Consider the following 25,566-nt stretch of genomic DNA (forward strand, 5'->3'; position numbering starts at 1 on the left):
CACTTAAATAAAGAGAAGAGAACCACCAAACTCTAAGTAAACCAGAAGCAACTTTATTCCCCTTAGAGATTGACTTCTAGCCAGTGGTCAGTAAAGTTGCTTTCTGGTTTACTTAGATTTCAGTGTTTCTCTCATCTTTATTTGTATCTCTCCCAGACCCACCATTTTGGTGCATTGGCCAGGAAGGCTCAGCATGAGGAAGAAACTCCCCAAGACTCTAGCAACTTTATTCTTCTGGTTCTGACTGATTGGGTTTCTTTTTTTTTTTTCTGTTCTGTGGTCCAGAAAAACTGAGGCTCAACTGGGACCAGGCAGACAGGGATCAGATCTGGCTGCCTCCTTGAGCTCAGAAAATAAAGCTTTCATTTTAAGTTTCTGTATCTGAAGTGAGTTTTGTCATCTTCCATCCCGGACCCAACAGAGGTTCCTTGGTAATGTCTAGTTTGCTGTTTCTCTCTTTCTATGTGTTGTTTCTTCCACAAGGCAAAGCCTTTTAGTTTCCTCTTTCTTAAGCAGACTTAAATAGAAGAGTAAAGAGCCAGTTGGGCTATCAGGTTACTTGACTATTTTAACTATCTGTAAAACTTAAAAACTGTAACCTAAAAAACTTATTCATTATTATGTGTGTATGGTGTGTGTGTGTGTGTGTGATATGCATATATGCTGGTCAGCATACTTTTGTGGGGTCAGTTCTCTCTTACCTTTAAGCTCAGGTCAGCAGCCTTGTGGGCCACAGGTACTTTGTCCACTGACTGTCTTGGCCCAGTATAATATCAATCATCATCTTGAGTCCAAGATGATGATTGATATTATACCATCTTAGTAGTGTCTTTGTAGAAACTGTACAAATGGTAGATTGTGAAAATTTTGTGTTACCTTTTGAAAATGAAGGATTACATTATAGTGTCATCATGTTGCCAGAAACTTAAAGGGAAACTTTCTTAGAAGGTTGGTCAGAATACACACCCTTCATGCAGTCTTACAGATATATACGCAGGCAGGATGGTGGGTTGGAGACAACAGGAGGTAATGTCTCCACTGTCTTTTGGCCTGAGGGGAATAAAGCAAGAGGGAGACAGCACTCAGAATTAATCCAATATGCTGCAGTAGGACAGCAGGCAGGACAGCGGGCTCCCAGTGAGCAACAGTGTCAGAGTGAATGAAAGTCTTTGCCCTCTCCAAGAACTCGAGTCACTGCATGAGCTAGCACAGTTTAAACCAGCCTTTCTCAACCTGTTGATCCTGACTCTCCTTTGAGGTTCAAATGGCCCTTTCACAAGGATTGCCTAAGACCATCGGAAAATACAGATATTTTTACATTGTGATTCATAACTAGCACAATTACAGTTACAAAGCAGCAATGAAAATAATTGTATGGTTGGAGGTCACCACAACACGAGGAACTGTATTAAAGGGTCAGGGCATTAGGAAGGTTGAAAGCTACCAGTCTTAACCAACACTGCTTGCTGGAACTCTCTGTGGTGAGAGGAGAAGAACATGGTGCTGTCCAGCAACAAAGCCTCAAGTTTACAAGGGCTTTAAGCCCTCAGTGTAGCTAGGAACTAAGTAATTATGGACACCTTAAGAACAGGGCCTTCTTCTTCTCTTTATTTTTATATTAAAAAGTTAGGCAAAAATACAAAGGTGTCCATTGTAATACCTATGTTACTAAACATATGTAAAAATCAGAGAAACACAAGTGTATTGTTTAAAACAATCTTGTATGCCCAGACCATGGAATACTGAGCAGCCATTAAAATTCCTGATTAAGGTGGATGGTTATTGAGCAAAAAAATTTTTTTATGTTACATAAAAAAGGCTGGTTGTAATTTTGGGGGTGGCGAAAATGTTGAAAAGTATCATGTTTTGTGTGTATGTATATTGATAGGTAGGCTCTGGAACTAAGGTATCAAAAGATTTGCTTTGGATTAGGGTTGCAGCTTAGTGGTAAAGTTCTTGTCTAGCATGCACAAAGCTTTTGGTGACCCCTAGTTAACAGGGTGTGTGCCAGGGGAATGAAAAAACAGGAAATGAATTATACCTCTGTTTTGCTATTAGCTGTGTGACTCTATATGGGTACTTTTAGCCTCTTCAGTTTTCTTTTTTTTTTTTTAACTGTAAAAGAGACATTAAAAATAGCGCCTTTCTATCCTGAAAAACCTCTCGCTTTCACAGTACACTCACCCTCCCCCCTTTTGGCAGGAACTGCCATGTTTGTTTTTCTCTATAATTCACTGCAAAGAAAATGAGAAAGGAAAGGAACCTGAAGTGTTCGTTAGGTCTTTTAGAAAATACAAAATTGTTCCACTGACCCAGACACATGAAGGTAAAAGAGTGGTGATGCGGTCGGTGTGACGGAAATGTGTGTGTCCTACCCTCATGCGCATGGCAGAACCGGGAGAGCACACTCGCTGTGGGCTGCGTGTTGGTGGCATTGCTGCATGTGTTGTATGTCTTGAACATTCTGAAGAGCAAAGATGGCTCCCCAAAACACGGAAAGGAAGTTTACCAGAAAGGTATCACAGAGAAAAGTATCCAAGTTCAACTGAAACCAGTCCTTGCTACCGAGAAAAGCAATTTTGCTGAGAACCAGTGGAAAGGACCCTGAACTGATGGATCTATGCCCTTGGAATTCATGGTATGAGGGTTATTAAGAACTAAAGAGGCCCTCTGTGACACACAATGACACACAACAGCAACAACAACAAAAAGCAAGCACAAACAACCCAAGTCCCTATCCTAATTGGGTTGTTTTCAAGATTCAGTGAAATAATGTAGCTGTGTGCGTTAGCACACTATCTGGGTCACCTCTTCATGAAAGCACAGTGAACGTCAGCTCTTTCATGGTCATGGGGATTGTTATTATGTACATGCCAACAGAGACAGAGTTAGATATGTGCTGAAGTACTATCTGCTTAATTGGATTACAGATGATTGGTAGTTTCTCCTATGTGCTTGTGTATGTGTGTGTGTGGGGGTGATGCTGGTCTTGTGTTTGAACATGCATGATTTTTGTAATTTTAAAGTGCTCAAAACCTATATGCCTGGTCAATTATACTATGCATACTAGTTAAGTAAAAAAAAAAAAATGACTCGTGCTAAGTAGATAAAAGATTTATGATCGCTAATATAAATGTCATCATCCTATTTAAAATTGCAACATCATTTTTATGGCTGTGGAAAGGAGAGGTGGCTCAGTGGTTAAGAGCACTTGCTGCTCTTGCAGAGAACCTGGGCTTTATTCCCAGTACCTACATGGTGGAACATCACTGCCTATTGCTAGAGCTCCTGGGGGCAAATTCCCTCTTATGGCCTCTGTGTGCTTCTACAGCACATGGCACATATAAACTCTTGCAGGCCAATATACAAATAATTCTTTTTTTTTTTTTTAAGATTTATTATTTACACAGTGTTCTGTTTGCACACCAGAAAAGGGCACTAGATCTTACTATAGGTGGTTAGGACACACCATGTGGTTGGTGGGACTTGAACTCAGGACCTTTGGCAGAACAGCCAGTGTTCTTAACCTCGGAGCCATCTCTCCAGCCCCAAATAATTCTTAAAAAGAAAGAAAGAAAGCAGGTGAAACCAAGGCTAGTGGAAATGTTCTAATAGAACTGAAACATCCATGTAGAATTGTACTCCATTTATCTGTCTTCAAATACCCAGAGATCACCTGTCTTTGCCTCTACACTGTTGGAATTAAAAGTGTATATATCTATGCATACATAGATATATACATGAAAATTTTATTCTCTTTTTTAAAAATCTAAAACTTTTTTCTTGAGTCTGTGTGAATTTTACGTCATGCACCCCAATCTCACTCATCTTTCAGTCCCTCCATATCTGCCCTCTGCCATTGTAACCTCTTTCCAAAAACTGTTTACTCAGTCAGAGTCCAGCCTAAGCTGAGCCTAGACTGCCATTTAGGACATTGTCAGCAGCACTGCCATTTTCAGGGCCCTCTTTGGACCAACAGAGCCTCCTTATAGTGTTGCTTCACATGGGTAGTTATAATTTTGTATTTCTAAAAATTTTGGCAGTGGTCTTTTGTATTTCAATTTGCTTTTAGTCCCTGATACTTTGTCAAGTTTGATCCCAGAATCTAGAGTATATTAAGATGATTTTTAAAAAGGATTCCAACCCTTTAAGAGGAGCAAAGACTGTGCAGCAGACATGAAGCCGCCAGCAAGAATGCTGGGATCAGGTCAGGGAGCCGTGGTGTCGGTGATGTGCAGAAATAGTTTTAGGTTAAGAGAAAGTGCTGACATGGCATCGTTGTTCTGCTCGATGAAAGCTCTAAAAATACTTAGATTCGTTAGCTATTATAGATTTAGAATTAAGGTGCGCTGAACCTATTTCTGTGGAGTTGTTTGGGTTTTGTTGTTAATGATGGAATCTTGCCAAGTCAGCATTTTAAGAATTGCAATGTGTAGGTAGCCCTTGGTTAGAGCACCTTCCTGGAGGCATCCTTCTGCTTTCTGTTGTCACTGCCGATCTTCCCCAGTGCCTTTTTCTACAACTACAAGGAACATCTCGTGTGTGTGTGTGTGTGAGAGAGAGAGAGAGAGAGAGAGAGAGAGAGAGAGACTTTAGACATTAAGGAAGAGAGGAAACTGAGAAGACACGCAGTGGGTTAGTAGGTATAATACCATGCTCATTTGAGTAAAAGGTCATTCTGTCATAGCCCTGTGCTACTTTGAAAAAAAAAAATTTCATTCTGTTAAAAATTAAAATCTTCAATTACACATTAATTTGAGCTAAAGTGAGCAAATAATTAGGGAAGAGTCTGTGAAGTATGTGAAACAGATGTTCTTTTTTCCCCATATATTCTTCTGTTTTTATGTTTTTAAAATGCTGTCTCTCCTATTGTAGTGGAGCAAAACCATACAGAGTTTCCCTGAACCCTTAGGAGTGTGACCCTCTAGTCGGAGCCTGGTGCTTCTCTTTATCAGTGACTATTAAAGGCAACTTGGCCTGTATTGCATCCTAACTTTGTCTCTCCTTCAGTTTAGTTTAAAAAGTATTTACATTCCCACACAGCAATGTATGAGACAGACATACTAGCTGTCTGTGGAATGTAAGTTTTCAGTAGTGAAAACCATTCTTTTCAATTTTTTAATATATTTATTATTTATACAGTGTTCTCCTTGCATGTGTGCCTGCACACCAGAAGAGGGCACCAGATCTCATTATAGATGGTTATGAGCCACCATATGGTTGTTGGGAATTGGAACTCAGGACCTTTGAAAGAACAGCCAGTGCTTTTAACCTCTGAGCCATCTTTCTGGCCCTTCCTCTTTTTGGTTTCTGAATACCTCCAATAGAATTTGGTAAATCTAATAGGAATTTATCTTTGCACTTATGATTGTCTGTTCTCATTCCGCGAGAAAGGATGCTTTGCTTCTTTCATAACAGTACCCTTTCCAGTGTGAAGGAGGTGTTTACTTTTTTGATTTGTAGACGTTGGGTTTGTATCCTCTTTTTCTTTAATGTCTCTTTTAGAAATGCTTTAATATTTATTTTCCTAATGACTTCTCTCTCTTGTGGTTTTTTTTTCCTTCAGCAGAAAAGTAGCTAATGTAATTAAATGGCTGCCAAAGCTTTTTTGACGTTTTCATAAAGCTTAAGACAATTTCAGAGAGATTATATATCTAGTCTTACTTTGCAGTTACTATTATTTCTTAATGATGGTTTCGTATCAACAATACACATATGCCTTATTCTCAGGAGTTTTAATGGCATTATGCTACACTGCCACAGCACTTCTTCAACTAGTTTCTTACTGATGTCATTTACACAGTGTAAGCTTTAAAAAATTTCCCTGCTCTGAAAGATTAAAACATATCTTTTGGCTTCAGTTTACATTTTTAAATGAAAGTGGTTATGTTATTCCATCATTTTACTATTTTAACCCCGAACTTTGAGTAGATTCTAAATATCAAAGCTCAGAAATCAAAGAAAGCTTGTTTTATAGTGTGCACATGTGCGCTGTTAATAACGGAATTATTGAAAACCTGTTTCCTCCGCTCCTTTTCCTCCTCTCTTTCTCCCCTCCTTCCTCCCCCCAATCCCCTTCATTTCTGACACCATCCTGAAGTTCTCCTGTCTCACTCTCCCGAGGGCTAGGGCTAAGGCTGTTCAACCATATTTGTCTGATTTTTCATCATTATGATTCAATGATTTCTAACCTTTTAAGTCTAATCATTGTTTAGTGTATTTCCATAAAAGTTTCACATCTGCTAGTGTTATCATCATCATCATGATTTTTGAGACAGGGTTTCTCTGTGTAGCTTTGGTTGTCCTGGAACTCACTCTGTAGGCCACGCTGTCCTCAGATTCACAGAGGTCTGCCTACCTCTGCCGCCTAGGTGCTGGATTAAAGGTGTGTGCTGCCCACCACCCACCTTAGTTTAGTTATTTTTAAAAGATTCAAGTTGGGCTGACTGTATAGCTTAGTATTAGAATGCTTTTGTGGCATCTACAAGGCCCTGACTTTGAACAGACATTGGATATGTTTAGTACTACACAAAAATGTAATGATATATATATCACACATGCTTAATGTGAACATAATTTTTTAGCATTTGTTGATTATAGTATATGCTTAGCATAAAGACAAATAATTAAAATCAATTACTGCATTGTGTAAAATCACCCATCTTTATTGTCTCATAATACATATGTAAGTCTGTTGGCAGTCTGGGAATGAAGTAATTTTGTGTAACAGTGTCAATAAAGAGATATTTCCTGGATTGTGTTTAGTTCTGAGCAGTTAGTTGCTTTCCTAGTTTCTGTGAATTTTGTTTTAGAATGAAGGATGCATGGTTGATTGAGTCTGATTTCACTATGTTCATATCTACTCTAGAAGCATAGTGATCTAAATGACATTTAACCATTTGTATTGGTAGTTTAGTGGTTAGCTCTTAATCCAGACCTTTAAGTATAATTTATATATAGTAGTGTAATTTAGCTCGGCATGGTGGCACAGGCTTGTAATGCCAGCATCAGAGGCAGGCAGGTCGCTGTGAGGTTGAGGCTAGCCTGGTCTGTAAAACAAGTCCAGGACAGCCAAGGCTACACAGAAAAACCCTGGCTGGAGAAAACAAAACAAAACAACAGCAGGTAGTGTAATTTCTTGTACTATTTGCAGTGGTCAACTAATGATTTAGATTTAGAAAATGACGGGGGGGAGGGGATGGATTAGAGAATTAGAAGGCTTTTATGCAAGCTCCAGTTTTGTATGTTTCATTTTTCATATTTGAACTTTGTATATTCACAGTACAATTGATTTGTGACAAGTAGTATATTCCTATGTAATATATTACACGGAAGCTTAAGTAAATAATAAACACATATCCTATTACAGTGAGGGAGATGTCAACTTATTTATTTTAGATCTCACTTGACTTAGATGTTGCTCTCAGAGTTAATATGTACAGAACTTGAAGTCAGAGAGAAAAGAAACCAAATTGTTTATGTAGAAAAAGAAAAAAGTTTCATATAGCCACAGCATCATGATAGGATCTATTAGAGGAGTATTTCAGGCACTTGTGAGGCAGAACTATGGCATTTTCCATCATGGCCTATTTCTTTTTAATGAGTATGTTGTTGAATATTAATATTTATTATTGATTTATCTTTTAGTTAAACAGTGGTTATTCCTAAACCAGCTGTATCCCAAATCACCACACAGACTAGGATTTATTTAATTTACCTAGAGCACAATGATAACTCCATCCTAAACCTCCAAGCCCACATAGCTTCCTCCCATTCAGATTTCCCACATCATACTTGTTTTTAGTCATATCTTAGGTCTGGTTTATCTATCCTCATAGTTCCAAGTCCTCTCCTGCCAATCTCTCCTCTCTGACTCCTCCCACTTGCTTCCTTCTCCTCCCCTCCGGAACAGGATGTCCCACCCTATTCTCTCCACTGCTCAGCACTGGCTAGTTGTTTAATTGACAATACAGAGAACAGATGGTGGCATGTTTACACAAACTTGAGACAGGTGATGCTTAGAATAAACATCACAATGCAGTGTCCAGATTGAAACCAGATAGTGGGGTAGAGAAACCAGCATTTGAATGAACGAGGGTAAATCATAACCATTCCACGAGAACATTGTACCAGCATGAGTATTTCTTACTGCCTTGGGTGGTTTTTAAAAGATTGAAATAGAACTACATCCCTTTGCTCCCTCCCTCTCCTTCCTCTAGCTCTTCCCAGGGACCCACCTTCTTCCAGCCTCTCCTGTGCACCTTCTCAAATTGAAAGCCTCTTTTTCTTTATTATTATTATTATTATTATTATTTTATTATTGTAACATCACTCCCTGTTCTTCTTGTGTATTTCCAAATATATATAAATATACTGAGTCCATTTTTGTTTGTGTGTATATGGTTTCAGGGCTGACCATTCTTCATTGGAAAACCAGTAAGAGGTCCCATTTATTGGACAGGCTAATTCTTCTCCCAGCAGTCATTAGTTATCTCCAGTTCTTTATCTAGAAGTGGGATCCCACAAAAATTCTGCACTTCCAGGTTAAAATTCAGCTTTCCAGGAAACTGACAGTTTATAGTGCTTATTCACACATTTCTAGGAGAGACTGTTTCACAGAGGACTTCCTGGAATTCTGGTTCTTCTAGTCCTTCTGCCCTCTCTTCTGCAATGTCTTCTCTGAGCCATAGATGCAGGAGCGGTTATGTAGTTTATATGTGTCAGGATTCACCATGTTCTACTGATCTCTGTATTTTGTCCATTTGCAGTTTTCTGTGATGGTCTCTATCTGGTGTAAAGACAGGCTTCTTTAATGAGTGTTGGGTGGTATGGCTTGGCCAGGAAATTTAGCTCATGCTCTTGTTAGTTTTTTTTTTCACCTTAAATACAATTACAGCTACTGTTTATCAGGAATGTATCTTATGCTGTACCTTCTACATAGATCATTGCATGCTTGTTTTGTTTAAATATTCTTGCAAGTAATGGTAATTATGATTTGTCAAGAGTAACTATAATTTGTCAAGAGTTTTGCATTGAGTTTATATAATTAATCACTGTATCGTCATTTATTTGTTACAGAAACTTATGTGAGTAGATAACTTTATTCTTCTACAAGACTCAGAGTTAAGTAACTTACTTTGTGTCATACTGCTATTCAGTCAGGACTCACTTGTATTTTGTGCATTATTTGTGGTGTTGTATTGTGACATGTAGCAGCGGGGAACATTGACCTTTGAAGTTTATGAGTGGTACCTAAACATTGCTACTGGAGAGAGAGAGAGAGAGAGAGGGGCAGAGAAGAGAGAGAGAAAGGGAGAAAGAGAGGGGGAAGGAGGGAACGCACAAGCATGTGTGTGCAGGGTTACACACACAAAATTCGGAGCACCTCGAACCACATTTGGGTTACTGTGCTTATTAAAGCTCCTCTTAGGAGTGCCACCTGCTGGGTTATAACGCATCTAATGCGCCTTTGAAATACTAGCTTTGAAAATGCCTGTCAACGGTATGAGAGTGTCAAGTTTCAAATACTAATTATTAATGATCATTTTAGGATTACTCCCCAATAAAATTAAGCAGTTCTCATAATTTATGATAAAACTCATTGCTTCATTTATTACGTTGTTTTAACAATTTGATTTACTCAGTGCTTTTTAAAATAGTCATTTGCAATGTTATTACCCAAGGGAAAGTTTGATGGCCCCGTGAGCTATATTGTTATTTTAAAGAAGCCAAACAAGAATAGAAAATTGGGTTTATTTTGGGAAAAGTAAGTTATTAGAATATAAGAATTTTAGAATCTTTTTTAAAACAGAGTCTGGAACCCAGGGGGGAATTATAGACAGCACGAAAAGCAGTGTGGGTAAAAATAGAAATGCATGTTGGAATCTTTAGCTTGGTAAAGAATCCCGAGGTCCAGTAGAGATCTTAAATAGTGCTTTAGAGAAAACCGTTTAGAGCTCTAACTGTAGATTTTTTTTACGTTTATGACAGTGAAAAGTAGACACTCCTTACAAGACTTGTTCTTTGTTGTGTCAGTTCCCTGCACGGCAGACTTACAGGGCCTCAGTCAGGCAGCTAAGAGGATGTTCTCCTGACAGTGCATCTTACTCCATTGAAGTAGAAATGGGTTTTTTTTTTTTTTTGGTCTAATTTCTAAATTAAAAAGCATTAGTTACTATGTTTGGAAGAATATTTAATAGTGTAATTTTACCTTTAAAAAAACCCGTTTATATCTGTCTACCTTTATCTTTGAAGACAAAGACAACTTTTTATTTACTTGTAAAGATTACTGTATTGGCTGGAAAGCAAGATGGAGAACAGCTGATTACAGTTTCAATAGGAAGGCCAGGAAAGACTTCCTCAGGAAGTGATAGTTGAGAATAGAGTAGATCAGGCCTCTCTCTGCTTCCGCTAACTGATTGTCTTTGCTGTTTTCCCAGAAGAGCAGATGGGGTTGAAGGCAGGGAAAGTAGAGATTACCCCCTCAGGTTTAGCCATTGGACACTGAGTAGAGATGCTGCATTCAGGGATGAGGCGTGGGCAGGAGGCAAGCATGTATAAGTTACTTGCACAAGCACTACTTAAAATTCTGTAAAGCAGATGTGACCACCAAAACAACTCAAAAAACCCTGATTGCTCCGTCAGTGTGCATGCTATTATGTCATTCCCCAGGGATACAGAGGCAAATTAAAATTTGCCTTTGCCTGAAAAGTTCATGGTTAGTAGGGAGGCAAGTGTGAACAGTTAACAGTTAATAGGATTATATATATGTGTGTGTGTGTGTGTGTGTGTGTGTAATCTATATATATTTATAACATGTTTATAAATATGTTATAAACACACACACACACACACACATATAATATAACACATACCCAGTCCTGATGAGTCAGTGAAATGGGATCTGAGAGTCACTCACTCTCACTGTGCTCCATTTCTTTCTCAGTGCCCATCCATGAAACATGTACGGAAACCTGTCCATGTGTAGCAGCTTTAATAGTGAGTGACTGTCCATTTAACAACTAGAATTGTGTGTGTGGGGTCAGCTTTATCGATCCTGTCATTGGCTAGGAACATAATGTAGCACCTGAAGCAAAAAGCAGTCCTCCTTGCACGGAGGGTAGACATTGCTGGCTGGGCACCCCATCTTCCTACCTCCCCACGCAAGGGAGAAGAGCTGTGAACCTTCCCTGGTCTGCGAATACAGTTCTAGTGAAGAGTTTTTACTAGAATTAAATGGGAGTAAAACATTTGTATATAATCATTTTGTGCATTTTAAATATTCAATAAACAGGTAACAGAAAAAATATTCAACAAAAGTCTAATTTAACCTTACATTAAGAGACACGAAAACCGCTCACCAAGATAGATGTTGTGGTTCACATTTGTTTTTGTTTTTGTCTTTTTCAATTTTTATTTTTTAACTTTTTATGTGTATGGATGTTTTGCCTGCCTGCATGTCAGAGTACCAGATGCATGTAGTGCCTATGAGGGCCAAAAGAGGGCGTCCTCTGGAACTGGAGTTTCAGAACTGCCGTGTGAGTGCTAGGAATTGAACCTATGTCCTTGGGAAGAACAGCCAATGTTCTCAACTGTTGAGGTGTCTCTCCATTCCTTGTGCTACACATTTTTGACCATCACAGGAGGATCACAAGTTCAAAGCCAGCCTGGGCTAATTACAATTAGGGGTGTGTGTGTGTGTGTGTGTGTGTGTTAATATGGGGACTGAACTCAGGGTCTCAGACATGCAAGGCAAGCATTTTAGTGCTGAGCTGTATACCATCGCTGGTTTTGCTTTTTGTTTTGAGATGGGGCTTCACTAAATTGTCTAGGCTTTGAATTCACTTTGTAGCCCAAGTATAGCTTGAACTTAAATGTTCCTGCCTCGGCCTCATGAGTAGCCCTGTGATTATAGCCTATGTCAGCATGCCTACTGAGCTATACTAGTCTAAAAAACAAAAAATCACGTATGTTTCTCTGTGCCTATTAAATCTCAACCTAGTTGAGTAGTTGGAGGCAGGCGTAATTTACAAGGCTTTTTCCCTGTGCCAGGCCGTTGTTACTGTGTAAGTGTCTTCTCAGGCTGCTGCTGTCACGCACAGGTCCTGGGTTTTCTTTTGTTCATTAGGTTTGTCCACCTCCTTGTCAGAGTGGAGCTTGAAGCTTATACCCTGTGAGGGCTGCTCTTATTTCTGTACAGGAGTTCTGCTGTGAGTCAGCTTTCTGTCTGTCTATATGACAGATACTTGAGATAATCCAATTACTACAGGCAAAGGTTTATTGTGCCCAAGATTTCAGGCCATAGCTTCTTGGCCCTTTTGCTTAGGGCTTGTGGTGGCACAGTGTCTCATAGCCAGAGCATGTGTTAGCATAGGCTGCTAATACTCTGGCCTCTGGGGTGTAAGCTGAGAGGAGAGAGAGCGAGGTCCAGAGGCCCAGTATCTCCTTCAAGGGAGAACTCCAACAGTCCCTACTGCCTTCCAGTGGGCTGTACGCCCTAAAGATTCCACTCTTCCCCATATCAACATGAGCTGGGGACTAATTCTTTAGCATACAGGACTTTGGGGAGGCATTCAAGATCCAGATTCCAGCCATTTACCAACTCATGTCTTCATCAGTGCACATGAGACTCACCACTCCTTATAAGCCCTATGTAGTCTGGAGTGGATCGGTATGGGGACATACACACACACACACACACACACACACACACACACACACACATATTTGTATATGGAGAGAGAAAGAACGAACACTCTGATATGCTAGGGAAAATATAAATTGATTATGTGATTTTTGTTTCTCAAAAAGATAATATATTCCTAAAGAAAATATACATGGCTACTCAGCAATTAAAAACAAGGAAATCATGAAATTTGCAGGCAAATGGTGGGATCTAGAAAAGATCATTCTGAGTGTGGTATCCCAGAAACAGAAAGACACACATGGTGTATACTCACTTACAAGTGGATATTAGACAGATAATATAGGATAATCTTACTAAAATCTGTACACCTAAAGAAGCTAAGCAAGAAGAACAACCCTAGGTAAGATGATCAATCCTCTTTTAGAAAGGCAAGCAGGATAGACATTGGAAGAGGGTGAACATAAGGAACAAGATAAGAGCCTACCACAGAAGGCCTCTGAAAGACTCTATGCAGCATGGTATTACAGCAGATGCTGAGGCTTATAGCCAAACTTTGGGCAGAGTGTAAGGAATCTTATGAAAGAAGGACTGGAGCTCCACAAGGAGACCAACAGAGCCAAAAATACGGGGCGCAGAGGTCTTTTTTGAGACTGATACTCCATCCAAAAACCATGCATGGAGGTAACCTAGAACTCCTGCACAGATGTAGCCCATGGCAGCTCTGTGTCCAAGAGGGTTCCCTAGTAATGGGAACAGGGACTGTCTCTGATTGAACTCAGTGGCTGGCTCTTTGATCACCTCTCCCTGAGGGGAGGGGGGAAGCCTTATCAGGCCACAGAGGAAGACAATGCAGCCAGTCCTGATGAGACCTGATAGGCTAGGGTCAGAAAAAAGGGAAGTAGGTCCTCCCCTATCAGTAGACTGGGGAAGGGGCAGGGAGGAGAAAATGGAGGGATGGTGAGGTTGGAGGGGATGAGAGAGGGCTCTACAGCTGGGATACAAAGTAGATAAATTGTAATAATTTTTTAAAAATTTAAAAATAAAAAAATATACATGGACAAAATATAATTTCTTTTGTGGGAGGAGAGTTGAGACGGTGTGTGTGTGTTTTGAAGCCAGAGAGCAGCCTTAGGGGTGTGTGTGTGTGTGTGTGTGTTTTGAAGCCGGAGACAGCCTCAGGTGTCATTCTCAGGTCCTTTCTTTTTGTTATTTTGAGAGGAGGTCTCTCACTGGCCTAGAACTCACCAAGTAGACTAGGCTGGCTGTCCAGTGAGATCTTCCCCCCACCATCCCCACACACCACCGCTGCTGCCAAATCCACCTGTCTCCGTTCTGTTACCACAACTGACTTCTTTAAAACTTTTTAAAATGTGGGTTCTAGTTCTGTGCAAACACTTTGCTGATTCAGGTATCTCCCCATTAGTGATACAGTGTCCATTTTGTTTATCATTTTACATTTCATTTTTAAAACTTAACACACACACACAGTGTAGAACAGGATCAGAGAGGTGTTGTCAGAATTTTTCTCCAAGTAATTTTTTTTCTTTGAAAGCTGTTCCCCTTTCTTGCTGCTTACCTGGCTTTTCTAAATTGTCAAAAGTTTACTTGGAAGCCATGTCCAGCAGTGTGCATCTGTCATTCAAGAGGCTAAGACAGGAAGGGCAGCCTGGGCTACAGTAAGACCTGGTTTCACATAAAACATTCTGTTCACTTATGAGGAGTACGTTCTCTTCTTGGCCTCTCCTTGCTAATCAAAAAGTATTCTTTCTCTCTCTCTCCCCCTCCCTGGCACATTCAGCTTTTGAGAGAATTGAAGCACCCTAACGTGATCGCCTTGCAGAAAGTGTTCCTTTCTCACAGCGACAGGAAGGTGTGGCTGCTGTTTGACTATGCAGAACATGACCTTTGGGTAAGTTTGACTCCTCTGTGCACAGGGTTCTATGGGTAAGGGGCACGTAGGCAAGCAGTGTGTGCTGCTAATGCACTGGAAAGAACGCACCCGACATTCATCACAGCTCTAAGCAGCTGTAGTAAATGTTGATTTTAAAGATGAGTACTAAGTGGAAACTTGTTGAAATGGTGACATGTGTAGTATCCGAAGTACTCTTCGGGGCGCTTGCTAAGGTGAGACTAACGGCGGTTTGGTAATCTGTGTGACAAGCACAGGTTCCTTCGTGAAGTGTGCACACATTTAATCAAGCGTATACTTGTGAGGAGATAAGAAGTCAGTATGTAGTTTTTAGAATGCCTTTATCAGTACATGAAAGAAGAAAAAAAAAAATCCAATTCCTACTCAGAGCATTTTAAACATTGTCTCTAAAACTGCTTAAAAAATTGATAGTTAAATTATGGATAAATTTGGTTCAGTATGTTATAGTTTGCCTTCTACATAAATTAAAAGATCTGTATAAGAATAGCTTTGACAGGCTTATAAAGGTCTTGAATGAACTTTGAAAGTTCATGAGAAAACTGATTCCTGTGAGTTGCCTTCTGACCTCCACATGTGCTTGTGGTCCATGCGTGTACACACACAAGCACACACACAGACACACAGACACATACACAAATGACTAAATAACTATAACAAGCTTTAAAAAAAAAACTAGTTTGCTCGTCACAGTAGTGCATACCAGGCACTTGAAAGTTGGAAGCAGGGAGACTCAGGACTTGAAGGCCATACTTATATACATAGTGAGTTTGAATCTTGGGCTACCTGAAGCCCTGTCTCAAAACAAAAGCCTCATTTTTCTTAATTTTCCTTTATTTCTACAAAGCTTCCTTGATAATGCATGAAGCTCACTTTAAAACAGTCATGTAGAGGCTGGTGGTGTGGCTCAGTGGTTACGAGCACTGCTGTTCTTCTTAGGACCCTGTGGGAGTTGAGTGGAGGTACAATGTGGGAGGGAGCTGTGGCCTGTAACGTCCTCCCTTGTATCACGAAGGTCTTATCATCACATTTAACCTGTGATGTTAAAAATGTGGAAAAGATGGTCTGCTTACCACTCCTGCACTTTCTGGAGGTCTCTCCTCTATAGTGCTAAATTCTAGGGAATACCACATTGTCCTCTGCCTGGAGGGGGTAGTATTTTCCCAGCAGTGCAAATATATCATTGTTAGTGATGTTGTTTAAATATAGTAGGTACTGACTTTTCATGTAACAACGAGGATGGACAGTTTTCCCTCCTGCCTTCCTCCCACCCATCAGAATGTTACACTGTTCTTAGATAGGCATCTAAATAACAGTCCTTTTACCTTTGAGGCTATTTAGTGAAAATCTCAATCTTTTCAGTAAACCTGATCATTGTAGACCCACATTCATATGGTCACATTCATCCCAAAATACGGTTTTTAGATGGCTTTATAATTCAGAAATTTTTGTATCATTAATTTTAAAAGTTAATTGTAAAATACAGATCATATTTTTCTGTTTTGATTATTTTGGGGCAGAGATATGAGCAGACTATTATTACAGTATGTTTTATTTTCTAATTTTTAGCATATTATTAAATTTCATCGTGCATCAAAAGCAAATAAAAAGCCTATGCAGTTACCAAGATCTATGGTGAAGTCTTTGCTCTACCAGATACTCGACGGCATCCATTACCTCCACGCAAACTGGGTGCTCCACAGGGACCTGGTAGGTGCTTCTTCTTACTTCATCAGCCCGTCTTTTCTTTCTCTTAACAAAGTCGCTCCTTTTGGTACAACTAAAATAGAACATTAGCTAAGAAAAAATTGTAAACATATGCAAAAGGAGGGATAAAAAGTTAGCTATAACCTGCAATCAAAAGACTGGGCGCTGCTGCAGTGGTGGCTCCTAGCTGTGATTTCAGCACTTGGGACCCTGAAGTAGGAGGCTTGCCATGGGTTCAAGGGCAGCCCAGGCTAAGAGCGGCACTGCCTTCCTTCCACTCCTTAGTCCTTTCCCTCCCTCCCTTCCTCTCTCCCCCACACCCTCTTCTCTTTGTACCCTTTGCTGAGTGCAGAGTGCACACCTGTAACCCCAGCACTCAGAGAGGAAGATGATTAGTTTGGAGCCAGCCTGAGCTGTATAGCAAGAGCCTGTCTCAAATGATCCAGAACGAACCAAACAGGATTATCTGTAAATACTTGGTGTCTGCTATGTCATTAAATCAACGCATGGCTGTAAGTTGTCAGTTTGGCTCTTAATATTAGTAGTGTATAATATTAATGCTCAATAAATAGATAAAGCTGATATATTTCACCTGATTAAACACTAATAATGAAAGTTGAATTTGATTTTTCATGTCCCCTTTAGACTTAAGGTGAAATGATGACATTACCTCTGGTGAAAATAATGTTGTTACCAGCATTACTTAATAAATGCCTTTAATAGAACATACTAGACAAATTAGCTGCAATGCAAATGTTTACTCTTATGGTTTGACTCCTAAGTATTATAAACATTTACTAATAAATCAAATTATATGCTAAGTACTCACCTTCGCTTTCAGGTTAGATCGTTATTTTTAATTTATTAAGAACATAAGGGTATAGGACAGCTGTGATCCTTGGGAGTTTATCATTGCTGGTGGTAGCATCCCCACATGCTTTCATGGTATTTTTTTTGGATCCAGAAGGCTAGGGGTTAATGTAGGCAGACTCTGGATTTATTAGCTGAGGAGGACTGTTTGCTGGAAAGAACGGATGCATGAGGAAGTGCCATTAGTATCCCTCAGCACCTTGTCAGCCACCTGGAACCTGCCTGACCCCCTCCTGTTATGGCATTGCAGTTGAATTGTGACCGAATGATAGTGACCACAAATCATTCATTCACTTAGCGTTTTAAAGAATTACAAGGATCTTTACATCTCCTAGGGGTCCAGTTCTGTGTTCACTGTGAGACGCTGCATTTCAAACAGCTCAGGAGCACTTAAGGTTGCTCTGGAATGATCACACTTGCCTTTGAATCACAGTGAGAATCTTTATTCAGGGTTGACTTGAGTGTTTTTCTCTTGTTTCACAGAGTTACTGTTTTGTTCTAAGTAGAAAAGCTTTTTAAGGTTTGTCAGTGATGCTGTGATGGGACAGTCCACGGACACTGTTCAGTATGAGTAGAATTTGGTTTTTCCTGTCGGTTCACTGTGTGTCGTATGAGTAGTGCCCTCTCTCTTGGTTATAGCACCAACCTCCTCCCAGCATATAAACTTTTCACCTTTTTGCAAACCTTTTCTGTAGAGAACGTGACATCGTCATGCTTATCTCTCTTCTATTCATCTGTTTGTATCCTTTGTGCCTCCTTCCTTGTTCAGGCCTTTATCACACCTCTTTTGTACTGGTACCGGCCTGTACATTTGTCTTCTCTAACAGTATTTTCCCTTCCAGTTCATACAGAGCGAATGCCATTATTAGCCTCTCAGGAACTCTGGAATATATACTTAATGAAAAGGTGAAGTTTAAGCTTCTTATTTGCTGTTCTGGTTCTTACCTAATATAGCTCTGATTACTTCAGAGATTCCCCTGCCCACGTCCATTTCTGCTTGCCTTCTACTTTTGGTCGTTCCTGTATCATCCTGAGATTTCTTGCCTTAATGGCTTACATTTCCTTTTCTTATTATTCTTTGTCCCTGTCTCTACCTGCTCAGATGTACTTGTCTTTCAAGGCTCAGCACAAATATTAAGGCTTTGGGGCTTGAGAGGCTCAGTAGTTAAGCACTGGCAGGACCTGGGTTTGATTCCAAGCACCTACATAGCAGCTCGCAACTGTCTGTAACTCCAATTCTAGGGGATCTGTTGCTGTCTTCTGGCCTCCAAGGGCACCAAGCATGTACCTGGTGCACAGACATACATGCAGAAAAAATATTAATACACATAATAATGAAATAAAATTTAAAATATTAAAGCATACTTTTCATAATCCATCTCTGCTTTGAAATGAAATAATCTTTCATTGCTCTTCCTGTTAAATTTCATTTTTATTCTCATGGTACATGTTAATAGCATATAGATGTCTTATGTCAGTGGTTCTCAAACTTTGAGTCACCACCCCTTTAGGGGTTGAACATCCTTTCATTGGGTTGTCTAAAAAAATCAGAAAATATATATTTATGATTCATAATAGTAGCAAAATTATAATTATGAAATAGCAACAAAAATAATTTTATGGTTGGGGCCACCACAACATGAGGCATTTTATTAAAGGGTTGCAGCATTAGGAAGGTTGAGAGCCACTGTCTTAGATCATCTTGTAGACTGTAACTTTTTGAGAGGGCAGGGTTTTGATCCTTGTTGTATACAATAAATAGTGTAGAAACAACCAGAATATTGATTATTGTTTTATTTTTGTAACCAGAAGTATTTGGAACACTGTCTTCCACAAACATTTGTTCTTGTGTGTATATTTAAAATAAGGAGAAATGAGAATGATAAAGACATGACTTCATCAGAGACCATCTCAAGGAAGTTATCCTCTAAGAGAAGGGACATGCATATGCACCAACAATTTTACAATAGAGAGGATGAGATGGTGAGTCCTTCAGGGGTGCAGACTCAGTGCTGTTTATTTTATTCAGGTTGAGAAGAGTCACTTGTGTATGCAGCAGGGGGCAGGGAGTGAGGTGATGTTTCAGGGAGCAGGTAGATTTTGAGTTGAACTTTGACATGGAATTTAGAGACTTAGTGAGCAAAGGAAATCTATAGGAATGTTGGTTATAAAAATGCAAAAGCAATCTAAGGTGAGAAGGTATTTGTGTTAACTGGTGTAATGTAAAGGCAAACAGAAAAGATTTGGGTTGCTGCTGGTTCTGGAGTTTGAAGGCTTTGTTTGCTTTAAGGTCCTGAAACCTTGTGAGCAAAAGAGTATATTCCCCATCGATTACCAAACCCTTTCTCCTTCAGGTGATCACACATAGGGTTTACATAGATTCTGACCTGTCACAGTGCTTGTTTGTATCTTGCCCACATGGTTACTGTATCTTTTCACAAGTAATTCTAATGAAGTTGGGGACAGTCTCCTTAATCCTGTCCAGTAGCTAGAATCCTGTATCTAAACCATACTGTCCTGCCCTTGCCCAAGACTTTTCAGGAATGGAATGTTTAACCTATACATTGTTGTCAGTGGAGAAATGTAAAGTATATAAAATAAGAATGTGTTAATAAAAGGAGATAGAGATATTCGAAGTTTATTTTAGTGAGCTGAAGAACAGAGCTGCTGTGTGAGACCCTAGAAGCTTTAACTGCTTTGTTTCTCAGTGCCTTAGAGCATTTTAGTCACAACTGTTTTACTTTGTACTCATTGTCTCTAACTAATTAATTTCATATGAGAAACCTGGAAAATCCATACAAGTACAATATTAGAAAAACTGAACAGCTTGATAATATAAGGGAAGGAAATTGAGATTAGCTAAAAGCTGAGATTCATATACAGAAGCATTAATCCTCAGAAAGTTTTGTTTTTTGTTTTTTGTTTTTTTTTTTAACTGTGTGTGTTTTCATGTCTGGAACAATATTTCAGTTAGATGACTTGGATCCTAGAATGGAGTACAAAAGCAGAGAATTTTAAAGCCACAAAAAGATTATTTGAATTGAGGAATTGACTTTAAAAGGAAAGGAGACAGAACTAAATGTATTTTTCTTGGCTGAGAGACAGTGAAGGAGAGACATAAGTCTATAAATATTTGTAACCTGTAAACAGTTTGAGAGAAAGCTGTATTTTAATTTTATGGCAGGATGCAGTGCACAGTAAGATGATGAAATACAGGATGACTCATGTTTATTGGATTACTGTTTTGGCCTTGGAGGGATGCCAGCATGTAGTTGGTAGCCTTTTTACAGAGCTTCTGAGAGCAGGGTTCATCTCTCACTGACTCTGTCCTGGTGCTGTCTTATTGTCTGTGCTTCTAAGTTAAGTGAACAGAATCTTTGAAAAGCAAATGACGCTTCATATGCAGCCTAAGTGGTGGCACTGAGTAGATTTACTGATATTTAGCTTTAGAGCATTGCTACTAGGTCGGTGGCAAAGTAACCCACCAGTTAAACTGTCTTTTTACCCTCATATCCCAGAACCTAGCACATGCTAAGCAATAGGTTTTATTGACGGAAGATGGGAGTGGACGCTCAGGCCTGTCTTACTTAGCTCTTCTCTTTTACAGAGTATTTGTGGAAGTTCTGTCCTGAAAGTTCAGCTTGCATTCTGATAGTTTTATATGAGTGAGCGGAATTGGCATTTGTTTAAAGGTCCAAAGGAGGGGCTGGAGAGATGGCTTGGTCGGGCTGAGTGTATTTGCTGCACTTGCAGAGGACCCAGGCTGCTCCCAGGAGATCTATACCTTGACTGGTGCCTCAGGTTCCACACACATGTGCACACACATACATGTAGACACATGAGATAGTATTGAGAGTCTCTGGAGGCGAGAGCACTCTGCTAGTCAAATGACTTTCTATTTTCATTTAATTTACTAAGCTAACATTCTCCTTAAAGAGAGTCACTACAGTGCTTATCTGAATTGTACTGTGACAGTTAGTTGTAAATGTCAACTTGCCACAGAATAAATGAACTTACAGTAGTGAAGAAAGCTAATGAAGCAGCAAGCACTCAGTGGTGTCTTTTTTTTTTTTTTCCTCTCTGGTCTTAACTGTGCATGTGATGTAGCCAGCCACTTGAGTTCCTGCATTGATATCCCTAAAGTGATGGAGTAGGACCGTCTGAAATAGAAAGCCAAACATGTTCTTTCTCTCTCTGTTGCTTTTGTTAGGTTTTTATTTTTTGTCACAACATAGAAACAAAACTAGAACACATACTGATAAATAAAAAACAAGAACTGGAGAGGTCAGTCTGCAGAGGAAGCTTCCTTAATTTATAATCCCTTGAGGAATTAGGTTTGATAGTATGAAAAGTGGGAGGGGAGCACTTAGACAGAACAGTACAGGCTACAGAGAGAGAGCTAAACATGGTGGGGCCTTAAAGGGAAGGAGAGGCATCCTGGAGGATCTTTGTTAGGAGGGAGAATGGGGGAGAATGTATGTGGGGTGGAGTGGGGTGGGATTGGGGCAGCTCCAGCTGGTGGGGTGGGGTAGGGTTAGGGCAGCATCAGCCAGCTAGCCAGCTATGAGAGGGAAGGAGGTATTTGGCCTGGCTAGGTTTTTATCAACTTGACACAAGATATATGAGAAGTGGGAGCCTCAGTGGAGAAAGTGCCTCTAAAAGATCTTGCTGTAGGCAAGCCTATTGGGCATTTTCTTAATCAGTGATAATCTAGGAGGGCCCAGCCCACTGGTGTGCTGTCTTTAGACAGGTGGTCCCGGGTGCCGTGAGAAAGCAGGGTGATCAGGCTGAAGGGAACAGGCCAGTAAGTAACTTCCGTGGCCTCTGCTCCAGTTCTTACCTCCAGGTTCCTGCTTTGAGTTTCTGCTATACGTCCCTCAGTGACAGGTGTGACCTGAGAGTCCCAAGATGAGGTAAAGCCCTTCCACCCTAAGTTGTTTGTAGCCATGCTGGTTTATCATGTGGGAACATGCTCTTCTCTGATTCCACATCTGAGTGGAAGGCTCCTAGAGGCAAGGGATAAAAACCAGTACACCATACAGTTGTCCAGTGTGCTCTTGCTCTCACAGGCCTGGCCTAGGGAATGCCCTTTGGGAACCCGGCATCTCACTGGGGCCTGCCCCTTTCTGCATACAGTGCAATAGCTGAAAGCTCTAGGCCTTTCATCCCAGCCTCCGATTCCTCATCAGTAAGACAAGAGAGCTCAGTTTGTTCATGTTTCTCTGATACTCTTTCTTGGTATAATAAGAATGAACAAAAACACACAAAATTTTAAAAGTAAATAAGTAAAAGAAGAAGAACCAAGGGCCACAGATGGGAGCCTTTGGACAGTGAGGGCTGTAGTTAAATCTGGAAAACCATTCAGGGATGCTGTTTTACCAAGTTAATGTTATTTGAATTTTGGATGTAAATAGAAATCTGCTTTTTGTCATTGTTGCTTTGTGAGTGTACTTCTTAATGTTGAGTCTGAATGTCCTTGCAATGTTGTTCTTGCTGTGGATATCAGTGTGCCATATAGCTTGATTATTTTCTCCTCCAGACTTTGGAGTGTGTTAGGTAAATAGCCTTCCAGATACATGTGTTTCTTTGCATTGAGCGTTTTTATAGTGTTGCTTTTTATTGGTCCTTGTTAGAGAAAAGAAAAGCGTATCTTTGCAGTTCAGGCCTACACCAGCTTCTGGAAGGCAGACAAAGCAGTGCATTGTTAGCTCTTGGCAGTGCTGGGTTGGCAGGCTTTGTTTGATGTGAGTACCAAAGTTAGATTAACATGACGGTTATAGTACAGACACTACAGTCTCGTTTAGGGTAAAGTGAAACTAATCACGTCCTTAGAATGACAGGTTGCTCCTAATTTACAAAGAGCTTACATCTAGCTCTAAACATGGGACTTGACTGGGAAGACTTTCTCACTTACAGGTAACATTTTAAATAGTGGCCGGCTTCTCTGGATAAAGAAGCCTTTTTAGCCTGCAGTGTGCCTAAAGTATGAAAGTAATGGCATTACTGAATGTAGCCACCACTTAAAACTAGATTTTTTTTTTTTTAAATCATTGCATTTCTGTGGAGGAAGTACTAGTTTACAGACTTAGAACTTGCTTTGCAAACTTACTTTGATTTGCTAATATATACTAGACCCTGTACTGAGCCCTTGGGAATATAAGGATTAATAAAACACAACCTCTTCCTTCAGCGGGTCCATTGTGAGGAAATGCATACACAGGTGGTCTTAAAGCTGAAGTGCTTTAAAGACACTGATAGTTCATGAGAATACGTACCCAGTCACGAGCAACAAGGCTTTCATTCTTAGCATGCATGCACACACACACACACACACACACACACACACACACAGTTTGCAAGGGCCACTAACATGAATACACATCATTCAAGGACCAGCTCAGTATAAAATACAGAGACCACAGAAGCAGGACCTGACCAGTTGGGATGAAGGCCTTGGAACACTAAAATTAAGGAGAAGTTAATATGGGAAAGTGATAAGGTGATGGGCCTGGGAGCATTTCAGGCAGAAGAAGTGGCGTAAGTAGAGGCATAGACTAAGCAGCTGCCAACAGGTACCCTCTGAGGGTACATCTGAGGGTTGGTATCACTGGACAAAGAAAAGGCAGAAAAGCCAGGAAGACCAGTTCTGGAGATCCTAATTGTTTAAAGTGTGGATTTTTCTGGGCTGGTCAGGTCTCTAAGAGAGACGCTCAGAGTTAGAGAGCTGGTTTAAGGATTCAGAGATAGCACCTTTGTCAAGTTGTTATGCTCGGCTGGGAAGAGAGCATGAGGTCTGAGGCAAGCCGATCAGAGTAAAGAGGAGGAAAGGCTGTAGTAACTATTTTAGGGCTTATGGTAGCTGAGGAGCAATGACAGATTCAAGGCATAAAGGCCAGGATCAAGGCCAGACTTCTGTTGTTGACCAAGGAGAGAATACCAGGAAAAGATGGTTTTCTTGGATGACTGGAGTTTGTGATACTTGTGGAGATGACCTATTTCTGTTTTTTTTTTTAATTTTGTAATTATATTTATGTACAGAAAACTTAGCAGTGTAGATTTAACCCAGTTTAGTGGCGAGTTCTTTGGCCTTTGCCTTTTCCAGCTTGTCAGTGCGAGCCACAGATTTAGGACCCAGGATGTTCCTCCCCAGTGGCGGCAGCTCTCATCATATCTGTCATTGTAATTGGTCCTAATGGCCTCCACCAGCTTAGCCAGGGCAGCCTTGTCTTCCAAGTTAGTCTGGGTGAAGGTGACAGTGGTACAAGTCTTCCTGGGGACCAGCTGCCCCAGCCTGATGATGCAGTAGGGGACCCCCATCTTTCAACACAAGACAGGTGGGAAAACCAACAACTCAATGGGGTCTGCATTGTGGGCAGTCATGTTCTTGTTCTCCACCAAGGTGGTGACTGTATTGACAGGTGGTCTCTTAGTTGGGACGTCTTCTTTCCCAGCAGCTTTCTTCTCAGCACGGGCCAGCGGCCTCTGCTTCCTCTCCTGCTTTGTCTCTGGCCTGTACTTGTGGGCAAGCTTAAGCAGCTGGGTAGCTATTTGCTAATCCAGGGCCAGGGTGAGCTGGTTAATGGCAGGAGGAATTTGGAGCCGCTTCTAGTGGATGGTCTTTTGCCACTGCAGCCTAATGTAGCAGAGCCATTTGATGAAGCGCGTGAGATCTCTTTTGGGCTGGATATCCTGCCCAATGCCAAAGTTGGGCCTTTTTTTCTTTTTGGCCTCCTGTTTCTTCATGACGGCAGGGGCTGGGCCGCCTTCTTCCCTTTGGCCTTCTCTCCTTTGGGCATCTTGCTGGACTAGAGGAGAGAGAGGGAGACGACCTATCTCTAAGGTGTGTGGGATGTTACAGACCCAACAGTCTCAATTTGGGAATCATGTGTGATTTTTGGAATCCTGTAATAGAATCCAAAATTTTAAAACATATTTGGAAACAAACCCAGTACATCTGAGGGTGTTCACTCATTTCCTGATACTTCTGTTAAAATTGGGATGTCACCCATCAAAGGACACTTAACACCTAACTCCCTAACGGGGTGGATTGTGAGTGCTAACCATTGGTTATTTAGTTCTTCAGATATTTGTTCTGTACCTAATTAGTATATGGCAAGACTCTCTTCTCCAATGTCTAGAAACCTGTAATCACATTAGTTTTTTGCATTTCCCACTTCTCTTTTTTCCACCCCACTTTCCTACTCCTCTCTCTTTGTTTGTTAGTTTGTTGTTGTTTTGTTTTTAGGTAGCATAGGCTATCCTGGAACTCAGAGGTATAGCTGCCTCTGCTTCCCAGGTGCTGATATTTGAGGAGTGCTCCATCATGCCCTGCACTCTCCACCTTTTGACTGGCTCTCCTTTCCCAGGCTGGACTGGATCTTGATAAGTAACCAAGGAAGATTTTGAACCCTGATCC

At 40.5% G+C, this 25,566-nt stretch overlaps 1 protein-coding gene and 1 pseudogene across 3 annotated transcripts in view; one reads left to right on the forward strand and one right to left on the reverse strand.

The window, feature by feature from the left end:
• Cdk19 (cyclin dependent kinase 19) overlaps positions 1-25,566 on the forward strand; it is a 132,573-nt gene that overhangs the window by 66,496 nt on the left and 40,511 nt on the right. For 2 of the 3 annotated variants that reach the window (XM_021638749.2, XM_060373571.1), the window contains 2 exons: positions 14,445-14,555; positions 16,143-16,283. In XM_021638749.2, coding sequence (XP_021494424.1) covers positions 14,445-14,555; positions 16,143-16,283 — 252 coding nt within the window. Of the gene's footprint in view, positions 1-14,444; positions 14,556-16,142; positions 16,284-25,566 lie in introns of those variants that run through there. The other variant, XM_060373572.1, reaches the window with a different exon arrangement.
• On the reverse strand, positions 24,152-24,946 carry LOC110549526 (large ribosomal subunit protein eL8-like; annotated as a pseudogene).

The sequence above is a fragment of the Meriones unguiculatus genome, chromosome 20, assembly GCF_030254825.1.
Source record: "Meriones unguiculatus strain TT.TT164.6M chromosome 20, Bangor_MerUng_6.1, whole genome shotgun sequence".
In the NCBI taxonomy this organism is placed as follows: Eukaryota; Metazoa; Chordata; class Mammalia; order Rodentia; family Muridae; genus Meriones; species Meriones unguiculatus.